Source organism: Canis lupus, chromosome 14 (assembly GCF_048164855.1).
Source record: "Canis lupus baileyi chromosome 14, mCanLup2.hap1, whole genome shotgun sequence".
Lineage (NCBI taxonomy): Eukaryota > Metazoa > Chordata > Mammalia > Carnivora > Canidae > Canis > Canis lupus.
Genome location: NC_132851.1, coordinates 40510403 through 40532322, shown reverse-complemented (window position 1 = coordinate 40532322; position 21920 = coordinate 40510403). Strand labels below are relative to the sequence as shown.

At 55.5% G+C, this 21920-nt stretch overlaps 1 protein-coding gene across 15 annotated transcripts in view; it reads right to left on the bottom strand.

Moving 5' to 3' along the window:
- The window catches only part of LIMCH1 (LIM and calponin homology domains 1), a 298658-nt gene extending 277619 nt beyond the window's left edge, over window positions 1-21039 (bottom strand). For 2 of the 15 annotated variants that reach the window (XM_072775455.1, XM_072775456.1), the window contains exons 1-3: window positions 7725-7906; window positions 5098-5225; window positions 4490-4551 (exon numbers count right to left, since the gene is read on the bottom strand). In XM_072775455.1, the coding sequence (XP_072631556.1) occupies window positions 4490-4551; window positions 5098-5225; window positions 7725-7798 (264 nt within the window). In that variant the 5' untranslated portion in view covers window positions 7799-7906. Of the gene's footprint in view, window positions 1-4489; window positions 4552-5097; window positions 5226-7724; window positions 7907-20858 lie in introns of those variants that run through there. The other 13 variants (XM_072775463.1, XM_072775460.1, XM_072775450.1 and 10 more) reach the window with 11 other exon arrangements.
- Between the last annotated feature and the right edge of the window lie 881 nt (window positions 21040-21920).

The following is a 21920-nucleotide window of genomic DNA, read 5'->3' as shown; positions in this document are numbered from 1 at the left end:
CGAGGTTCCCCGTCTCAGGAAATGATCCAAGCCGCCCCCCCACCCGGCGACCAAGCAGTACATTTGGGACGCTTCCTCGATTTCTCCATTTCGCCATGCGTCTCCCACATTCATTCAGTCACTAGGTCTCATCGAGTTCGCACCTTGAACATTCACGTCCACTGCTCTTATGTCACCACCTCTGACCTCTCTCACTGCAGCAACCCTGCAGCCGCTCTGCTTCAGGACTGGCCACTACCTGAGGTCACCCTCCCGGAAGATCCTACAATTATCCCGTCCGTACCGTGCAGTTGCCTACGGGTACAACCCCCACACCATGTTAAGGTATTAACAGCAGGTAACGCCTACTGAGCCCCTGACCGCGTGTCAAACGCTTCCATTGAGGCACAATCCCTGCAGCAGACACTGGGAGTACCCTCGCCGTTTCACAGACGATGAACCAATCCCCACAGAGGCCAAGCAAGCTTCTCACAAAGGTCCTAAGCGAGGCCGCCAACGCTGGAGCCACCAGTCAGGTTCAGCACCAAGCCCAAACGCGAGGAGCACCGGGCCCTCCCCGACGTAACCCAATGCCCTCTCGCACCATGCCCCGCCCCAGCCCCGCAGCTGTCCACACATGCCCGGCCCCACATACCCCCACGCCTCTGCCCAAGTCTAGAAGGCTCATCTCCAGCCCATTCTTCCCCCTTCTCGCCCCCACCTTCCGCATCCAGACGCCGTTTGCTCACCGCTCAGGCCTCCAGCCAGCACCCGTCTCCTCGAGTGTGCCAACCCCTACCAGGGAAGAAATGTTCACTTCCCCCCGTGTGGCCCCAAGGAAACCGGCACAGACCTGTTTCCCAACACTGCGGCGGTGCGGCGGTGCAGCGGTCGGAATAGGATTCGAAAAACATGCATGCACTCCCCTCCCACCGTGACTTAGACTGTCCTCCCCCTACCCCCGCCCACCCCAGACTCTGGACGCGGCCACATTTTGTGCTCTGACACTGCAACACGAACCAACGTAAAGCAAGTGGAGACTGGGAGCCCATTTACGGCTTGACGGGCTCTGCTGCACCTGCTGTTCATTTGCTGTTAAGACAACGTCCCCTCCACTTGCTTCTGGTTGAAAAGGACGCAGACACGGAGCCGACCTGAACCCGACACGGCCTCGAGCGGACTGCGGCCAACCCAGAGCCGGAGGCAGGACCGTCCTTGATCTGTGAGCCAGAAAAGAGCAAACCATCACCGTCTCCCACCGGGCGTTGGGGGTGGATCGTTGCACCATCGTACCTAGAGTTGAATTCCCTGTACCCGAAAGCCTTATTTCCATGTCTTGAAGGCTAAGCATAGTGGTTAGAACAGTAAGAACCCTAACACTGTTGAGATACAACTCCTATAACAGAAGCTCAGCCTTTCAAAGTGCATATATCAGAATTTTTTAGTATTTTCACTAAATACTATAGATGAGTGGGCAACCATGACCACTCCTTAATTCAAGAATACTTCCACCGCCCCAGAAGGAAACCCGGGGCCATTAGCAGTCTCTTCGAAGATGTCTGTAAATGCATGACTTAATGAATGAATATGTAAGAAAGTTTTAGAAGAACTCTTATTCCACACTAGCAGGATGATATAAACATTGCAGAAAAAAAAAAAATCAGAAACGTTTCTGTTAGGTATTTCAAAGTCATTTTACTTCTTTTAAATAACTTATACCTATATTTCTCATATATTTTATTTTTTTCTCATATATTTTAAATATAAATGTTTCATATTCTTTACAATTGCCACTGCCAAGCAAATGCCATTGGGGGATTTGACCTCGGTCTACAGATCACAGAGAGATGCCTACCTTAAGAGCCACAAAGCCTATAGGAGGAGGGAAGAAAAAAAATCCCACATAGCTCAAAGCTACCTGTAAACTGAGGAAAACATGATACAGAATCTGCATTAGCACCAAAAGATAAAAAAAAAACTTAGTCAAATGCCAAAAATAAAATCTCAGTATTTCTAATAATAGGGACCAGAGCTTTAAAAACCAGCAAATGCACACTTTAAAAACACAAAGATCAAAAAAATAAAAATTAAAAAAATGAATAAAAAAAACACAAAGGTCAAAAAAATAAAAATTAAAAAAATGAATAAAAAAACACAAAGGTCAAAACCCCAAAGAACGGCAGGATTGAAAAACTGCTCTGCTTGGATCATTGATACGATACTGAAACACCGTTACTCTTTTTTTTTTTCCATATTACAAAGAAAACCATATTTTTTAAAGATTCTATAATGGCACGCTCATTTCATTGTATTAACCAAAAAAAAAAAAAAAAAAAAAAAGGAGCAGCGGGGAGGGGAGCGTCTTCGGTCGAGGAGTAACTCTGTAGAAGAGGTGCCTTTGGAAAAACAGTTGATTGAAGGCTGTATGGTAAGTAATGAGGCAAATAAGAAACTCATGTCAAGAGCAAGGGTAGTAAACTCCAAGCACCCTCTCCAGTGAGGCAGGTGCCCCGCCGGCCGGGCAACTGCTGAGCTGGATCCCAGTAACCTGCAAACCATCACCGGAACCACCACGACCCCGTCAACAACCGCAGGGAACGGAAAATCCCACCAAGGACCAGCAGCCTCTGAGCTTCAGGGGTCCTGACCCCAGGCAGGCTGCCTACTGGTTTTTATTTTTACCCTCCTCCTTCATGCACTAGCTTCGCAGGAGACCTGCTGCACCCGGCCGATCCGGGGCCCTGGGCCAGAGGATGGGGACGACCGCCGCCGGGCACAGCCAGTGGCCCCCAGCCCGCGGGATCCTGCAGCTTGTGGGATCCTCCAGCCTGCGGGGTCCTCCCCTCAGCCCACGGGCTCCTGCCTCCAGCCTGCAGGATCCTCCCTCCAGCCGGCGGGGTCCTCCATCCTGCAAGATCCTTCCCCTAGCCCGTGGGTCCTCCCTCCAGCCCATGGGGTCGTCCATCCTGCGAGGTCCTCCCTCCAGCCCGCAGGGTCCTCCAGCCTGTGGGGTCCTCCCCCCAGCCCGCGGGATCCTCCCTCCAGCCCGCAGGTCCTCCCTCCAGCCCACGGGGTCCTCCCTCCAGCACACGGGGTCCTCCATCCTGCAAGATCCTCCCCCCAGCCCGCGGGTCCTCCCTCTAGCCCATGGGGTCGTCCATCCTGCAAGGTCCTCCCCCCAGCCCGCAGGTCCTCCCTCCAGCCCATGGGGTCCTCCCTCCAGCCCACGAGGTTCTCCCTCCAGCCCGTGGGGTCCTCCATCCTGCGAGGTCCTCCCTCCAGCCCACGGGGTCCTCTAGCCTGCGGAGTCCTCCCTCCAGCCCACGGGGTCCTCCAGCCTGTGGGGTCCTCCCCCCAGCCCGCGGGATCCCCCCTCCAGCCCGCAGATCCTCCCTCCAGCCCGTGGGGTCCTCCATCCTGCGAGATCCTCCCCCCAGCCCGCAGGATCCTCCCCCAAGCCTGAGGGGTCCTCCCTCCAGCCCGCGGGGTCCTCCATCCTGCAAGGTCCTCCCCCCAGCCCGCGGGTCCTCCCTCCAGCCTGCGAGGTCCTCCCCCCAGCCCATGGGGTCCTCCCTCCAGCCCACGGGGTCCTCCCTCCAGCCTGCGGGGTCCTCCTGCGAGGTCCTCCCTCCAGCCCACAGGGTCCTCCAGCCTGCGGGTCCTCCCTCCAGCCCGCGGGGTCCTCCCCCCAGCCCGCAGATCCTCCCTCCAGCCCGCAGAGTCCTCCATCCTGCGAGATCCTCCCTCCAGGCCACGGGGTCCTCCAGCCTGTGGGGTCCTCTCCCCAGCCCGCGGGATCCTCCCTCCAGCCCGTGGGGTCCTCCCCCCAGCCCACGGGGTCCTCCCCGCAGCCCACAGGTCCCCCCAAAGGACACCCTCAGGTGAGGAATAGGAACTCGGTGGGGACATCAAGCAGATCCCAGTGCCGAGGATTTTCAAGTCGAATGTTTTTCCCAAGCTGCTGTTTGAAGACGCGGCGCAAAGGTCCGTTCATGAGCAGAAAGGGAAACTGAGGCCCAGGTGCACCTTCCTCGACTCTCTCCCTCACTTTACGGAGGCAAACTGACAAAACTTGTAAGGCACTCAAAGCTGCACAGGTGGTAATCTGACATGTGACCTTGGGAAAGGCTCCCGCTCACCCAGCCACTAAGACGCGCCACCTCTCGTGTCACACAAGTACGCGGACACTTATAGACGTGAGAAGATGCTCGAGGACACCTGAGGACGTTTCAGTTCTGCTCGCAGCAGAGCTCGCTGCTGCAACACAGTCAGAGCCCCAGCCCCTGTTCCTCTCCCCGTGAAGGCCTGGGCCCTTTCACCAGCTTCCCCCGTGTCCCCCCGCCCCGGGGTGGGCGCCTCACCCAGTCGTGCCCTCACGGCCACCCATGTTGCCACAAATGGCAGGATTCCCTCTTTCTCTGGCGGCACCCCACCGTGCAATACGTGCGGGTGTGGACACTACGGACATGTCCACGCCGTGTGCATCTGTGTGGGACCCACCACGCCTCACCTCTTTATCCATTGATGGGGGGCAGCTGGATTGTTCCCGTATCTCCTCCAGCGTGGACAGTGCTGCACGAGACGTGAGAGTGCACATGCCTCTTTGGTATCTGGGGTTTTGGTTGTTTCTTAAGATTTTATTTATTTATTTATTTACTTACTTACTTATTTACTTATTTATTTGCAAGAAGACGGAGTGGGGGAGGGGCAGAGGGAGAAGCAGGCCCCCCGCTGAGTGGGGAGCCCCACGTGGGACTGGATCCCAGGACCCCGGGATCATGACCCGAGCAGAAGGCAGACGGTCCACCCCCGGGGCCCCCCAGGCGCCCCTGGTATCTTGTTCTCATTTCCTTTGGATGTATTGCACCCAGGAGTGGAGCTGCTGGGTCATATCGTAATTCTCGCAATTAATTAATTAATTAACGTGGGGCTTGAGCTCTCGCCCTGCGATCGAGATCTGAGCTGAGATCGAGAGCTGGAGGCTTAAAGAACTAAGCCACCTACGTGCCCCTGATAATTCTGCTTTTAATTTTTGAGACGCCTCCATACTGTTCTCACAGTGGCCGCACCAATTTGCATCCCCAGGGCACCAGGGCCCTCGTCCCTCTACCTCCTCACCAACGCTGCTTCCGCTCTCCAGGGCGGTGCCATCGCCATCCCAACGGGTGTGACGTGATGTCTCACTGCGGTTCTGAGTTGCATTTCCCTGCGGATGAGTGATGTTGATGGAGCACCTCTTCAGGCACCTGTGGGCCATCGGCAGGTCCTTTTTGAAAAAATCTCTATTCGATTCCTTTCCCTATTTTTAAACTGGATTATTTGGGATTTTTGCTATTGACTCGTGTGGGCTGTATTACCTGTTAATCAACACTTCTGAATCATTCAATCGCATTTTTATACCTAATAGAACCAATTAGGTGCTGGGTTGAGCACTTTGCATTTAATGACATCTTTAAAACTGACCCTCTTCTAGTATTATTAAAATCGGAATAAGGGACCCCTGGGTGGCTCAGCAGTTTGGCGTCTGCCTTTGGCCCAGGGCGCGATCCTGGAGACCCGGGATCGAGTCCCACTTCGGGCTCCCTGCATGGAGCCTGCTTCTCCCTCCTCCTGTGTCTCTGCCTCTCTCTCTCTCTCCCTCTCTCTATGTCTATCATAAGTAAATAAATAAATCTTTTTAAAAATCAGAATAAAACAATTGATGAATGCCTTTTTTTTAGTCAATCCCTCAAACTCACTTCCAAGACATAGCCACTGTTCTGAGTTTTTTATTTTAATTATTTCCTTGCTTTTCTCGAGTCTTGCCACCCATGTGTGTGAATTCCTATATGCTATCTTTATTATTCTTTTTTAATTTTATTTAAATTCAATTAATTAACATATAATGTATTATTAGTATCAGAGGCAAAGGTCAGTGATCCATCAGTCTTATACAACCCCCAGTGCTCATCCTATCCCGTGTCCTCCTTCATGCCCATCGCCCAGTTACCCCGTCCCCTCCGCCCCTGCCCCTCTGATGACCCTCAGTGTGTTTCCTATGATTAAGAGTGTCTCATACTGTCACATTTTAATTAAAACGTTGGTAACTTTGTTGGTGGCCTCCTTGGGTCTACTTCCCAGATTTTGCTCTCGGGAGCCCAGCGCTTCGTTACAGGGTAGCAGCCACGATCTTCGATCTTCGTTAGAGATACACCAGGGTGGAGCCAGTTTGGCTTAAGCTAGTCAACTTGTCCATTCTCCTGGTGACCAAGAGGGGGATGTGTCCCCTTCCTGCCTAGAAGGCATAAGGAGAACGCGGGGACTGGAACCGTTCTTGCCCCGTCAGCCTTCAGCTAGAGGAGCCTAGACTTTCTAGGGCTCGCAGGACAGGTGCGGATGTGCTGCGTAATTCCTAAGCATACAGTCCCGCGATGCACAGCTCGGGAATGGTGGAGAAAACCCTTGTCCTCACTGATAACATTCTGCTGCTGAGTCAGCTTCCTCTGAAATAGGGATCTACCGCCAGACTGCCAACGAGCCAGTAAACCACCCTCCTATCCAAGCCAGTTTGGGTTGGATTTCTCTTGGTTGCAACCATCAGGTTACTAACTGAAACACGTACCCAAAAAACGTGAATGAAAAACTATGCAACACATGCTCATATAAAACCAAATGAACAGAAAAAAAAAATTTGGCATCATACAATCCACGACCCTTGGTGGTAGTTAAAAGTCAGTGACCCACCATATCAGAACACCACCAGGGTTCATCGGGCCACCTGGAGCCCAGGGTTCCCTTATGCATTAAAATGTGGGGTTGGGGACGTGCCCAGAGCCTCGTTTAGATAAGATTCCTCTCCTTCCCGGGTGGCAACTATCCAGCAGGGTATTGAGTGAAGACATTCATTTTGGGGGGTTTCTTTGAAAATACTGAAAGCATGTCTAGGGCTAACAATGGCCTCCTGTATCCTTAGGCAGCCCCAGCCCCACCTGCACTCCTCGCTATGCTGCCCCTCGCCACTCTTCCTCTAGGGTGCCCCTGGTGAGGAGCCCATATCACACCCCATAGCACGGGGGTGACCAGCACAGGTGAAGCAGACGGGCTGCCTGGGTTTGAAGGTCCGCTTCGCCATCTAATGACTATGTGGCTTTACTTATTTCTCCTTAAAGTGGAAATAAAGAGAGTTCGAGCCTGCCTCACAGGGTGGGTGAGAAGTGAAGTGCTTAGAACGGGGCCGACGGGGTTACCAGCCCTCAGAAACTATTGTCATAGGCTATGGTAATTTGAGGGAGTTTGGGAGAAGACCCCACCTCCTTGACAGCTATGCAAGGCCCCCTGGCCCAGGCCAGCAGCACTGAGGACCCCTATATTCTACCTGAGGGTTGAGCAGTTCCCCCTCCACCTATGGCAGCTACATCCTGCACCTGCACCTCTGACTCCCAACACTCCTGCTTTACTGGACTCCTTCATAGGGTTCCCACATCCTGCTCCTTTTTGCCTGGCCAGTCCCTGCTCACCCTTTGGGTCTCTGCTTAAACAGCACTTCTTTGGAGGCCTGACCCAGGCCCCATAGACCAAGGGTGGTCCCAGCCTCTCCACCGTCCACACACCCTACTCTCCCCTTTCTGAACACAGATTGTGCATGGAGCTCTGTGTTCAGGGTCCATCTTTCACGGTGGAATGTAACCCCGCGAGGTCTTCTGACAGTAGATAGGAAATGTGAAGTTCCTTAAAAAGTCGCTTTATAACCCAAGACCCCAGATTACCTGATTACAGCTGTATGTCTGAGCCTGTGAGTGAAAGACGGTAAAGTCTGCACAAAACACGGAGATCCAAGCATGTCTACTCTAAAAGAATACACATGCCCCTGAAAATGAAGGGACACTGTCCCAAAGGAAGACAAATAACCAACAACCTTGTGTTTTGCAAAAGCACAACCTAAAAAAAAAAAATAACAGGGCTTATGGAAAATATAGGTTTCAGGCAGAAGGCTCAAGCCCCATTCAATTCCATAACCAGAACACTGACAAAAGCAGTAAGAACCCTGGAAGTGACTAGCACAGAGAGAGTGGTCTCCTAGCAACTGATGGCACCACGCACAAAGAAAGTGCTCAATAAACGGCTATTACAGGAAAGAGGAGGGGGAGCAGAGGGGTTGGTTAGAGAGTTAATCCGGACCATGATTTTTAGGAGTTTTGCTTTTACATCAGTCACCAGCTGAAGCTCCAGCTCTGAAACAGGACCTCCCAGGTACAAATTCCAGCCCTGCCACTTATTAGCTACATGACACCAGGCAAATCAGCTAACTGTATTCCAGCTTTCTCATCTGTAAAATGGGCATAAAACAGCACTTACCTTTGTGCCAGGCACCGGGCCAGGTGTGATACATAGATACGACTTCCTGTTAACTCAAACAAGGGACTAGACTGGCACTGGCACAATTTGGCACTGAACTAGCTGCTTTATCACTCTGTGTTATCACATTTTGCCAACTCTCATAACACGATGAATCAGACGCCACTTGTCACCCGGCCCTCCTATTTATTACATCTTACAAGGTCTCTACGGAAATAGGCGGCAACCACATCTGTTGGTTGATGACAACATTCAGCTCCAAAAGAGGCTTTGTAAGTTTTCTGCAGGAAAGGCAGAGAGGATGCTATTTCTCAGTGTTTCCATTGGGTCATGACAATGATGTTCATAGCTGTGGTCATTTATTTATTCCAGTTACTGGCCATTAGCTTTTATGGGATATTCTCCTCTTAAAAAAAAAATACCTACCTAGTAAGAATCACACAGGTTATCACCATATTAGAAGTTTTCCTCTCACCAAAAACCATAAGATACCTGGGAATAAACCTCACCAAAGAGGCAAGGGATCTGTACTCAGAAAACTATGAAACACTCATGAAAGAAATCGAGGAAGACACAAAGAAATGCAAAAATGTTCCACGCTCATGGATTGGAAGAACAAATTTTGTTAAAATGTCTATGCTACCCAGAGCAATCTATGCATCCAATGCAATCTCTATCAAAATACCATCAACTTTTTTCACAGAGCTGGAACAAATAATCCCAAAATTTGTACGGAACCAGAAAAGACCCCGAATAGCCAAAGCAGCATTGAAAAAGAAAACCAACGCTGGAGGCATCATGATTCTGGACGTCAAGCTGTACTTACAAAGCCGTGATCACCCAGGCAGTGTGGTCCTGGCACAAAAACAGACACAGATCAAGGAACAGAATAGAGAATCCAGAAATGGGTTCAACTCAACTCTATGGGCAACTAATCTCTGACAAAGCAGGAAAGAATATCTAATGGAAAAAAAAAAAAAAAAAGACCGTCTCTTCACCAAATGGTGCTGGGAAAACTGGGCAGCCACGTGCAGAAGAACGAAACTAGACCCTTCTCTTACGCCAAATGCAAAGATACACTCAAAATGTATGAAAGATCTAAATGTGAGACAAGATTCCATCAAAATCCTAGAGGAGAACACAGGCAGCGACCCCTGTGACCTTGGCCGCAGCAACTTCTTGCTGGACACATCTCCAAAGGCAAGGGAAACGAAGGCAAAAACGAACTACGGGGACGCAGCGAGGTAAAAAGCTGCTGCGCAGCGAGGGAAACAATCCACAGAACCAGAAGACAACCAGCAGGACGGGGGAGGATATCTGCAAATGTCTCATCAGATAACCAACATCTATAAAGAACTCATCAGACTCAACACCCAGAGAACAAATCATCCGATTAAGAACTGAGCAGAAGACACGACAGGGTATTTCTCCAAAGAAGACATCCAGGTGGCCAACAGATGCACCGCAGGATGCTCCACATCACTCCTCCTCCGGGAAATGCACATCAAAACCACAACGAGGTGCCACCTCACACCTGGCAGAGTGGCTACAGTTAAAAACATTATATGTCCTCATTCATCTGGGGAATATAAATAATAGTGAAAGGGAATAGAAGGGAAGGGAGAAGAAGAAATATCAGAAAGGGAGACAGAACACGAAGACTCCTAACTCTGGGAAACGAACTAGGGGTGGTGGAAGGGGAGGAGGGCGGGGGGTTGGGGTGACTGGGTGACAGGCACTGACGGAGGCACTTGACGGGATGAGCACTGGGTGTTAATCTGTATGTCGGCAAATTGAACACCAATAAAAAATAAATTTATTATTAAAAAAAAAAAGACAAAGCTAAAAAAAAAAAAAAAAAACCTCAGGAAACATGAGAGGTTGGGAGGAGGCAGGGGAAGGGGAAGAACCTGCTGCGCTGTGGGGGGACGTGGCTGGTTGGCTGGTGCAGCGGCTCCGGGACGGGGCGGCGGGCAGGTTCCTCGGGAAGTTCCAGGCAGAGCTGCCCTGCGGCCAGCAGGCGCGCTGCTGCGGATTTACCCCAAAGGGATGGAGGCAGCGATCTGGAGGGGCAGCTGCACCCCAGTGTTCACAGCAGCAGCGTCCCCAACACCCAGGCTGTGGGAGGAGCCTCGGGGCCCCAGGCGGATGATGGATAAGAAGCTGCGGTCTATACATACCCAGCCGTCCAAAAGAATGACATCTTCCCATTTGCAATGACGTGGATGGACTAGAGGGGGATGGACTAGAGGGGGTTATGCTAAGCAAAATAAATCAATCCGAGAAAGGCGATTGTCATACGACGTCACTCGTATGTGGAATTTAAGAAACAAAACAGAGGATGAGAGGGGAAGGGAGGGGAAATAAAACAAAACAACCCATAAGAGACTCTTAATCACAGGAAACGAACTGAGGGTCATGGGACGGGGGAGGGCAGTGAGGGACGGGGTAACCGGGTGATGGGCACAGAGGAGGGCACGTGATGGGATGAGCTCTGGGTGTTGTAGAGGACTGATGGATCGCGGACCTCTGCCCCTGAAGCTAACCGGGCACTACATGTTAATTGAATTTAAATTAAAAATAAAGGGGATCCCCGGGTGGCTCAGCAGTTTAGCGCCTGCCGTCGGCCCAGGGCGTGATCCTGGGGTCCCGGGATCGAGTCCCATGTCGGGCTCCCGGCATGGAGCCTGCTTTTCCCTCCTCCTGTGTCTCTGCCTCTCTCACTCTCTATCATAAATAAATAATCTTTGAAAAAATTAATTAATTTAAAAGAAGAAATACAATCAAACAGTAAAAAAAAATTAAAGAAATCACCTATGTCTTCCCAATTGTATATTTTTCATAGTATAACACGTACAGGGATGTTGGACAATTATTTATCGAATAAAAATACTGTATTTCACTGAAAAAAATAAAACAAAATTTTTTTCAAAAATTCTTAAAAATAAGAAAAAATTTTTTAGAAATGCCTCAGGGCTTTTTTTAGGGGGGATATCCTGTAAGCAGACATGCTCCGGTCTTTCTTTCATACTAAGAGGTGGGAATTACCGGATGCCTCAACAGGGAAGAGGGGCAGCTGGCGGCTTGGAGGGAGGAGGGAGATGGGAGAGTCCCAGGCGAGATTGCCTGGGGGCATGTGTTTAAAGAACAGGGGGGCCTGCTCCCCGCGCTCAGGAGGGAGCGTGAGCCCACGGCAGTCCACCCGAGGGGAAGCTGGCCGCCCAAGTCACTCCAACTGATAGCACCTGCCCGCAGCCAGCGGTGACATCACAGTCCCGGGGTCCGTCCAATCAGCGGCTGTCTCCGGGCCACCCCCGGCAAACTGCTTTTTATAATCAGTCTTAAAAAAAAACCCAGCAACCTTGCTTCCTGTCAGTCTGTTTTCTGTGCCACGAGGGGGCCTGTGCGCTGGGCCCGGGCTCCTGGGAACCCCTGGCGCGGGGAGCACATGAGCAGGAGCGGCCACGTGACACAGACTCGGCCGGGCCCGGGGTCCCGGGATCGAGTCCTGCATCGGGCCCCGTGGGAAGCCTGCGTCTCCGCCTCTCTCTGGCCTCCCGGGAATAAATACATAAAATCTTCAACGAAGCAACAGGAAGGTGCAGGCCGGGCCGCAAGAGCTCCGGGGCTCCCCAGAGGAGGCCGTCTGACCGGGCACACGCTCGGCCCACTGAGCTACAGTGACACTTCAGACAGAGGGGGACACTCGGCGCTGGGGGCGCATGGACAGGATGGACTGACAGGCTGGGAGGAATCAGGGAGTCAGCTTCGGAGGCCGATGTATCTGAGCTCGGTCTGGCAAGGATCTGCCCCCCGGGAAGTGGAGAAAGGACACCCCCGGGCTCCCCTTTCCTCAGACAAACAGAACCCGGAGAACGGCCTGAGGACCACGAAGCCTCCCCGCGACCAGCGGTGGCCGTGTCACTGAACATCTGGGCGATGAACGTGAGCAGAAGTGTCGGGAGGACTTTTCTAGAAGGATGTGCTCTTCATTGCCTAGTCCTCCGTCCTTCTCTCTGGACAGATGACTTGATGATGAGTGTGCAGCAGCCACGTGGAACCACGAGACGCCGGGGGAGGGGGGGTGTCCAGGTGTTAAACCAGCCCCTCACCTGCAGACTTGGGGACTTGTGCTCAAAAAGCGCCTTCTTGTAGACGAGCCTGGGGCAGGTTCCCTGACGAAAGGACACGCGCTCGCCACCCAGGGGCCCGGGCCAAGGCGCTCGGCTCGCTCACGGGGAGCCGGCATCCTTCTCCAGGCCTCTCCCCTCCGCGGGGCAGGTCCCTCCCAGGAGGGCAGGTGGGCCGGGTCCTGAGAGGCGCGGGGAGTGTCCGGCCAACGGGCCGCCAGAACACTCGGCACGTCGGACACCCCCCACCCCGCCTTCAGGGCACCTGGGGGTCCTGCACCCGGCTCTGCCCCCTTTCCTTAGCGTGTCACCACAGCCCAAGCACACGTTGCACGGGCATCGCCTCACGCCCCGCCTGCCCAACCCGTCAAGGGTCGCGCGTGAACCCGACGCTACCCGGGCCCTCGTCTGCCTCAAGGACCCCTTCCCTCCAGCCCCGTCTCCTGTCCTCGCACCGCGTGTCCCGAGTCGTGCTTGTGCCCCAGCTCGAGCCCCCAGCGTGCGAGGCCGTGCGCCCCACGTGGACGGGAGCCAGGCTTAGGCCTCGCCGGCCAACGCCCCGCTCGCCCCGGCAGCTCCAGCAGCTACTTTCCAGGAAACGAGGTTTAAAATTTGTTTAAAATACTTTCACACATTGATGTTTACTTTCACCATATGCTTATTTTTAGCGTCTGCACTGGAGGGAACTTACAGATGACTGATAGCCTGGTGCCCCAAATAATTATTTTCATATTTTAAACAGTCTGGCCGAGCCTACCATAGCCTTACCCTTCACTTTCCCACTAGAAGAAGATGATTGTGTGAATAGCATTCTTTGCAAATGTTTATCCGGGGGAGGAAAAGAGAGTTGTGTGCTCAGCGCAATAAATAAGACTTCGACCCCTCGGTAAGAAAAATAAGGCTAAAAAAAAAAAATTAAACAAAAAAAAACAGAAAAATAAGGCTGAGGATTTTTTTTATGACAGCCTTGGGTCAAGGAAGTAAAAACGCCACAAGGCCTTGCCCTTGACATTTACTTAAGAGAAACAAGTGCAGGTCTCTCCTTGTCTCTCCTTACACGGCCTCCCGATGGCTATTTAGGGACACACGGGCAGGGTGCGGCTGGACGGTCCTCAGCGGCCCGGTGGCCACGCCGGTCACGGGCAGGACGCGGGCAGTGAGGCATGGAGCTTCCTCAGCATGACCCGTATTCGGTCCCTGGGGTCCCGCCACGGGCGGAAGGACGCGGCCTCTGCCGGGAGTGTAAGGCCAGCGGAAAGAAGTACCCGGCACGACACGCCGGATCCCAGCCCCGCGGTCCCCTCGCTGAAGACAACTCCCCGGGCTACAGCAGCCGCCCCACAGGATCAGCGCCATGAGGACGCGTCTCCCGAGGTCGTTCTCGGCACAGCCCAGCTCCACGACATCCTTCTTCCTCGGGACACCGACGGCACAGCCCCTTGCGTCCAGGCAGGCGTCTTTCCCATACCTTGTCAGTCTTTCTTCTTTTTTTTTTTTTTAAGAGGACTATTTTTTTTTCCTGTAACATCCAATAACCCTCCAATTGGACTATTTTTATACTCACTTAAAAACAAAGTTATTTCATCCTTCCCTTTTCCTCATTGAACTGCACTGAAGTCAGCGTTTTCCCACCCAACCTTCCACCCCAAAAAGATAGTATCTGATACCTTTCTTTTGCTTCACATGTAAACACACACACACATCCTTAGGAACAAATGAGGGGAAATATTATAAAATTGTTTTGCACCTTGTTCTGAACCACAGAGGAGTAAACTGGGATTAAAAAGAAAAATTAGGGGCGGCCAGGTGGCTCAGTCAGTTAAGCGCCCCGGTTCTTGGCTCGGGGTCAAGTCATGATCTCGTGGTCGTCAGACGGAGCCCCACAGCAGGCTGTATGCCCAGCAGGAACTCTGTTCAGTGTCTCCCTCTCTCTCTCATAAATCAATCAATCAATCTTTTTTTTAAAAAAAAAAAAAACTAACTGCTCAGCAGTTAGCGCCTCCTTCGGCCCAGGGCGTGATCCTGGAGACCCGGGATCGAGTCCCACATCAGGCTCCCTGCATGGAGCCTGCTTCTCCCTCTGCCTGTGTCTCTGCCTCTCTCTCTGTCGCTCATGAATAAATAAAATCTTTAAAAAAATTTTTTTTAATTAAAAAAAATGAAAAAAGAGAAAAAAATCTAGTTCCAGTGAGAGTAGTTTAAAGAGCAACCGGGATCCCTGGGTGGCGCAGTGGTTTAGCGCCTGCCTTTGGCCCAGGGCGCGATCCTGGAGACCCGGGATCGAGTCCCACATCAGGCTCCTGGTGCATGGAGCCTGCTTCTCCCTCTGCCTGTGTCTCTGCCCCCCCCCCCCGTGACTATCATAAATAAATAAAAATTTAAAAAATAAAAAAATAAAAAAAATAAAGAGCTACCAGTATTAACCGATTCAGTCCTCAACCATGAAAATGAAGGCCAGAAGGATTACGGTGAGCCTGGAAGATGCACGCAGGATCCCCAGAGGTCACAGAGCTGCTTTGTTCCAGGCCTTCAGCTCCTGGGGATGGGACAGGGCTGCCAATCTCCTCTCCTGGAAGGACCTGCCTCCAGGCTTAGCCCAACAACACAACTGTTCGCAGGTGAGATCTTGGCCGGGCAGGAGCACTCCCAGGTGAGGGCGAGAGAGCGGTGGTCAAGGCCGCAGACACATGCGCTTCCACACGTGAGCCTGGAGAAAGGACATCCCTTCGTGCTCTAGGGGAAAGAGACGAGCCACGGGACCCACTGCTTCCGAAGTCTACAGACGGGCGGGGGATGGAGGACTGGGAGGCCTCCAAGGCCAGAGAAACAGGAAGCTCGGTCCTTACAGGAGTTTGTGACACCTGGTCCTGACGTGAGAGGCAACAGAAGGGATCAGATAACAAGGGCTGCAAAGTCAGACGGCCTGGATTTCAATCCCGACTCCAATCAGGACTCACTGACTAGCTGACTCTGGATGGGGTTCCCCGTTCCCAAAAGCCCCGATTTCCTCAACTATAGATTTTGGGTCTCTAACAATGCATATGTTCAGAAAAGTTAAATGGTGGCTTAGGGCACCCAGGTGGCTCAGTGGTTGGGCATCTGCCTTGGGCTCAGGGCGTGACCCCGGGGTCCTGGGATCGAGTCCTGCCTCGGGCTCCCCGCAGGGAGCCTGTTTCTCCCTCCGCCTGGGTCTCTGCCTTTGTCTGTATCTCTCAGGAATAAATAAATAAAATAAGAAAGAAAGAGAAGGCAAGAGAGAGGAAGGAAGGAAGGAGGGAAGGAAGGAAGGAAGGGAGGGTGCTTTAATTAAGTCCTACTTCCGCCAATTACTTAAAGGTTTGGGCAAGATACTTGATCTCAGGGCCTCAATTTTCTCGCCTGTAAATGGGGGTAACAGTAGTACTCACTTAGAAGGGATTCACGGAGACGTAGACGCCGCAGCCCGGTGCCCGGCACATAGTAGGCACTCAGCAGACACCAGCTTTTATCCTTGCGGGCATCAGCTTCGCACCATCATCACCCTGGTACCCTAACTGCAACACCCTTCAATTGCAGAAGGGTCCAGAGCAAAGAGAGAAGCGGCCAGGCCAAGTGGCAGGCGCTGCCTGGCCCCACCGAGCACGGACTGCCACCCATGGGATCACAGCCAGATGTCCGCATCACGGCTCCATTGTCACCCACCGGCGGAGCAGGGAGGCCAAGAGACCCAGTGGCTGGGAACACACGCCCCGCCCTACCCCCCCTTGGTGGCCAGAGCTCAATCTTGCATGTGGAGCTCGCCCGGCCCGGATGCAAACTCGGTTTCCAGGGAGATGCCGGGGCAAGAAGCGCCAGCCCCACCTCCTATTCCAATCGCCTTTCCCCAAATGTGTGGGACCGCACTGTTCCCCTACCACGTGACAGCATTGTGCCCGAGCCGCTGGTCTACAAACGGGCCCGATTATTCCCATCCTTGGGAGAAAGATGCTGCCCGCCTTAATTTACATATGTATTCAGACCCTCCTCCTCTCCTGACCTAGCAGAAGAGGTTTCCTGGGTCTTCCTCAGCTCCCGGGCCCCACAGGCACCTGCCAAGCCACAGCTCCGCTGCAGCAGCAAGAAGACTCATCATGTCCCCACAGAGGTGGGGAACTTGAATCAGCAGAGAACTCAGGGCACGTGTTCGCTCGTCACTACACGGCGAACCTCACGTGTTACCGGCCGCTAAATGCGAGGCTCTCTCAAAGGCTACGCCTGAGGGCTCCCCACGGCCAAACAATACACCCCTCTCAGCCTGGGGGGTCAGGGACCCTGGCGCCTTTCACCTTCAACGTCAGGTCCCAGCGGAGTCGGAGAACGATTCTACATGGGCGGGGGGGGGGCATGACCCAAAGCGGTGATCGGATCCCTCCCGGTCTCACGCACTGGGTCACAGATCAGATCGCATTCAGCACCGGGCCCCACGGGCAGGCTGTGACGAGAGCTAAGGGAGCCCAGACACTCCTGAGCCGCGTTAATTCGCAGGCCCTCCCCAAAGGCCTGGCAACCTGTTCCAAATCACAACTGAAACCAAGCTGAAGGGGCATCTGTCTCTCCAGAAAGGGTTTGGCACCGCAGAGCAGAGCTACAGATTAGAACCGATAAATACTGCTGTGGGCAGAGAGGCAAAGGCCGGGCGGGGCCGGTGGGGGGGGGGGTGCGGGGGGGCGGTGGTTACCAAGAAAATGAGGATCCTCAAGAAAAAAAGAAAAAAAAGAAAGGAAGGAAGGAAGGGAAATAGAGGCAGGGGTTCTTTTTTTCCTACCAGGAACAGATACAACTTGAGCCAACAAGACCATGCAACCAGGGAGGGGGCTATTCACACTCAGTCCCTTTTTGTACAATGACTGGGTCGTGCGCACGAGGACAGGCGCTAAGCCTCTGCTTGGAGTTGCGGGACGAGCCTCGGCCTTAAGTGCAGATGCTCGACACGAGGTTGAGGGATCTATTTTCTAAGCCTCCCTGGACCAACGGGATCATTTCAGGAGTAGATATGACTGGTTGTGCTCGGATCCCCTAAATCGCTCTGAATGCAAGGTGTCGGAGCATCTACTTAACTTCTAGGCCGGGTATCGGGAGCCTAGAAGTTAAGTAGATGAGAATGGAATGAGGCCAGTGTGTAAATCAAGTTGTATTTCTTTACAGTAAGAAACTTAGGGTCCTGAAGATTCTCTTCCGAAAACAGCAGTAGGAAAGACCGCAACGACGGCGGTCACAGGGGTGTTGGTGATGATGGTAGTGACGGTGGGAAGAAACAGCCAAAGAACCCATTAAGGGTCCTACCACCAACCGTCCCACTGGTACTCTCCCACCCACTTAGAATATGTTAACTTCTTTAACTCTCACAGCAGTCCCAGGGGTGGGTACGCTGTTCCTACGAGGCGCCCCCGTTTCATGGACGCTTTCGATGACATCTTTGGGATTTTTGCTGCTGTTAAGCACTCAAGCCGGCTTTCAAAGAAAATGATTCAGAACCAAAAGGAGAGGAAACGCAGCGTGACCAAGGGCACACAGCTAGCAGGCCACAGCCCCGGGATCCAGATCCAGGCTGCCCAGTTCCAGAGTCGGACCTCCCAATCCCTATGCTGTCCTAACTGCCCCTTTGTTGAGGAAGGCCCTTCTAGAAAAGGAATGTGGAAGGAAGTCAGGACCCCGTCTGCTGGTGGCCACAATCAATACTGGAAGCCTGCCCCTAAACCCACATTAAGACATGCAGCCTTGGGACCCCTGGGTGGCTCAGTGGTTGAGCGTCTGCCTTTGGCTCAGGGAGTGATCCCCAAGTTACGGGATCGAGTCCCATGTCGGGGTCCCTGCAGGGAGCCTGCTTCTCCCTCGGCCTGTGCCTCTGCCTCTCTCTGTGTCTATCACGAATAAATAAATAAAATCTTAAAAAAAAAAAAAAAAAAGACATGCGGCCTGCTTCTGCAGCTGTAAGGGGAAAAAAGGCACCGTGTTATGGGGTTGACCCCAATTCCGGCTCTCCCCTCTGCCAGCTGAGGTGGAAGCAGCAGTTCCCAGGCCACCGCTTCCTGCCAGTCACGCCGCCTGCCCAGAGCCAAGGCCGAGAAATTCCTCACTAACGAGTGAGCTCGGGGAGCTTTTCCCTTGAGCCTCTATTAAGAATGAGTCTCTTCTCGCCAACCCATGACTCAAGGAAGACCAAGGGCTGCAGGGAAAGACAAGCTGCAAAGTTTGTTTATTAACCTGCTGCACCCAAGGGAACATTTTTCTGAAAGGGTGAAATTCCTGACTACTCAAAGGGAGGGGGAGGGTGTGGGGGGCCTGGAGGGGAGGGGAGCGTGTGGGAAACTTAATCACCGACCCAACAAAAGTGGAAAACAAAGCCCTTCCAATGAGGATGTTGCCGAAGACAATGGGGCCCCTAAAGGAGATGCAATTGTCTCGAGATAACAATCCACCGAGGCTTTCGGCTCCTCTGAGTACCACGTTATCGCCCCAGGAGCCCAGGAATCTTTGTTTGCCGGCCAGTGCACCCAGAACCATCTGTTAGGGCTCCGGGATCCCCGCTCCGCAGACGCGGCATTTACATCTCAAGAGGAACGTCCGGGAAGGAAGAGGGGAGGTTGCTATCTGTCCCTGGAGCAAATACCTTTCTACCGGCCCGGGAGGGGAAGCTCTCCTTTCCCAGAAACCGAACTCCGCAACTGAAAGGAGATAGGCCGCTTCAATAATGCACGCGCCCAGTGGAGCCCAGCGGAGCCCAGGCCGCCCGTCCGAGCCCACGGCCCACGGTGGGCCCGCCAGCAACGCCGGGCGTCCGCGGGGCCCAGCGGGGCTCGGCCTTCCGGGGGAAGCCCTTCTTCTGCTGGAAACCAGTGGAACCAGGACAAAAGCTGCTCTCCTGTGCCGCGTCACGTCTGGCCTGCCATGTGCCACCCCTCCAAAACAGACCGTGGTCCCTCCACCCCGGGCTGAAGGCCACGCCGCAGGCCCTGATCTAGGTGGGGCTGTAACCGTCCAGACATGAGGGCGTTCGGGGACGTGTGCACTGAAGACGTGTGCACTTTCCTGCGTGGAATTTATACGCCAACCGCCCGTCTTCTAGGTAGACTCTACCAATTACAATTTGTACAATTACGAGTTACGGTGCAGGATATTGAGGGTAAGTAAACCACTCGCCTTCAAGACCTGCAAGATTGCTCCGCTCTGCTACCCTCCCCTCACCTCCCACCACGTCCAAAATCTCTCCTGAGGATATTTTTAATATTTTAAAACTTTAATATTTTAAAGGTCCAGAACACACACACACACACACACACACACACACACACACACAATACAGCCCTCCAACTCCCAACTAAGCCAGTGACTACAAACGTGTCCTGTGTGTCCCGTGAGCCCAAGGATTCAGCACAGACAGCACCTGTCACACCCCACGCCCTTCCAGCCGCATATTGAAATTTAAAAGCCTGGGTCTTTCCCTCATCTCGTCATGTGCCAACGAAGTAGGAGACGTGTATGACTGGGGCTTTTGTCAACGGAGCCTCACGTTCAGTCTTGTCTCTTTGACCCTATTTTTAAATGCATGCTTCCAAGCTGTGCCTAAGGCTCATGCTTGAAGCAAGTGACCCTCCGAGGGGCAGGGCTCCTGCGGGGGCCTGAGAGCGGCAGGGGGGGTGCAGGCCGCTGGCAGAGTCCCATCTGCACCCACCCCCCAGCTCTGGGGAGCTGCTGGGCTGCAGGGGTGTCACGGAGCGGCGGCCTGGGTCCTCGCAGGCTTCGCAGCCGCACCTCCTCCCCCGACTGTCCGCGAGCAGGGCTGTCACCGAGCGGAGGGTCACATTCGCCTTGCCAGGCCTCCCGCAAGGCCGCCCAGGATCCCAGGGGGTCACCTTGCCCCTCGCGCCCTCCGAGGCCCGATCCCCCCGCACACGCCATCCTGGCGGCGCCGGGCCAGCGAGCTGCACCGACAGAGACGCCGAGCGTCGGCCCCGAGCTCCAGGGATTCCCGGCGCCACCCGGTCACCCGAGAAGCGCAGTGCGCGGCGGGGACGCCCGGGGCGCGCGGTGGGGCGGGCAGGTGGGTGCTGCGGGCTCCGGGCCCGGCCTCGCACCTGACCCGCAGGACCCGGCCCGGGGGCGCGGCGGGCAGGACGCGGGCAGGACCCCGAGTGCGCGGGGCGCGGGGAGGGAGGAAGGGAGGGAAGGATGGAGGGAGGGAGGGAGGCGCCCTGCCCCCGCGCACCGCCCGGCTGCGGCGCCCCTCGTTCACGCCCGCCCGCCCGCCCGCCGGGAGGATGGCTCGGAGCCGCCGGCGAAGGAACCAGGGAGGGAGCGGGGAGAGAGCGGGGGCCTGGACCTGCCGGGCGCGGTGCTTGTGCGCGGGTCGGGCCTCGGGCGCCCCTGCAAGGCCTCCCGCCAGCCGGGGGCACCTACCTCGATCCACTTCTGCGCCTCGCAGAAAGCGGGCTCGGGGGGCGGCTCCGGCTGCAGAGGCTGAAGGGCTTCCAGCCCCAGGGCGGGACAAGCCATTTGCGAAGCCCGCGTGCACTCGAGCGCTGGGCCGCCGGGATGAGCACAGCCGCCGCCGCCGCCGCCGCCGCCGCAGGAGCGCGCCCCGCCCCCGCCCGCCCGCCCGGCGCCCCGCCCCGCCCCGCCCCGGCCCCGCCCCCGGCCCCGCCCCTCCTGCCCTCGCCCCGCCCGGCGCCGCAGCCCTACCCCAGCCGCCCGGCCTCCGCGCCCCAGGCCTGTCCCAGGCGCCCCGCCCCGGCCCCGCCCCCGGCCCGCCCTCCCGCCTGGCGCCCCGCCCCCGCCCGCCCCGGCCTCCGCGCACCGAGGCCTGTCCCAGCCGCCCCAGCCCCGCCCACCCGCCCCTAGCCCCGCCCATGGCCCAGCCCCGCCCCCTCTCGCCCAGGCCCCCAGGACTCCGCCGCAGCTGTGCCCCCGTCGTCCGGCCTCCGCGCCCCGGCCTGTCCCAGGCGCCCCGCCCCGGCCCCGCCCCCGACCCGCCCCTCCCGCCTGGCGCCCCGCCCCCGGCCCCGCCCCCTCCCGCACCGGCCTCCCCGCACCGAGGCCTGTCCCAGCCGCCCCAGCCCCGCCCACCCGCCCCTAGCCCCGCACCTGGCCCTAGCCCCGCCCCCTCTCGCCCAGGCCCCCAGGACGCCGCCGCAGGCCCGCGCCGCCCGGCCTCCGCTCCCCAGGCCTGTCCCAGGCGCCCCGCCCAGGCCTCGCCCCCGGCCCGCCCCTCCCGCCTGGCGCCCCGCCCCCGGCCCCGCCCCCTCCCGCACCGGCCTCCCCGCACCGAGGCCTGTCCCAGCCGCCCCAGCCCCGCCCACCCGCCCCTAGCCCCGCCCATGGCCCAGCCCCGCCCCCTCTCGCCCAGGCCCCCAGGACTCCGCCGCAGGCCCGCGCCGCCCGGCCTCCGCTCCCCAGGCCTGTCCCAGGCGCCCCGCCCAGGCCTCTCCCCCGGCCCGCCCCTCCCGCCTGGCGCCCCGCCCC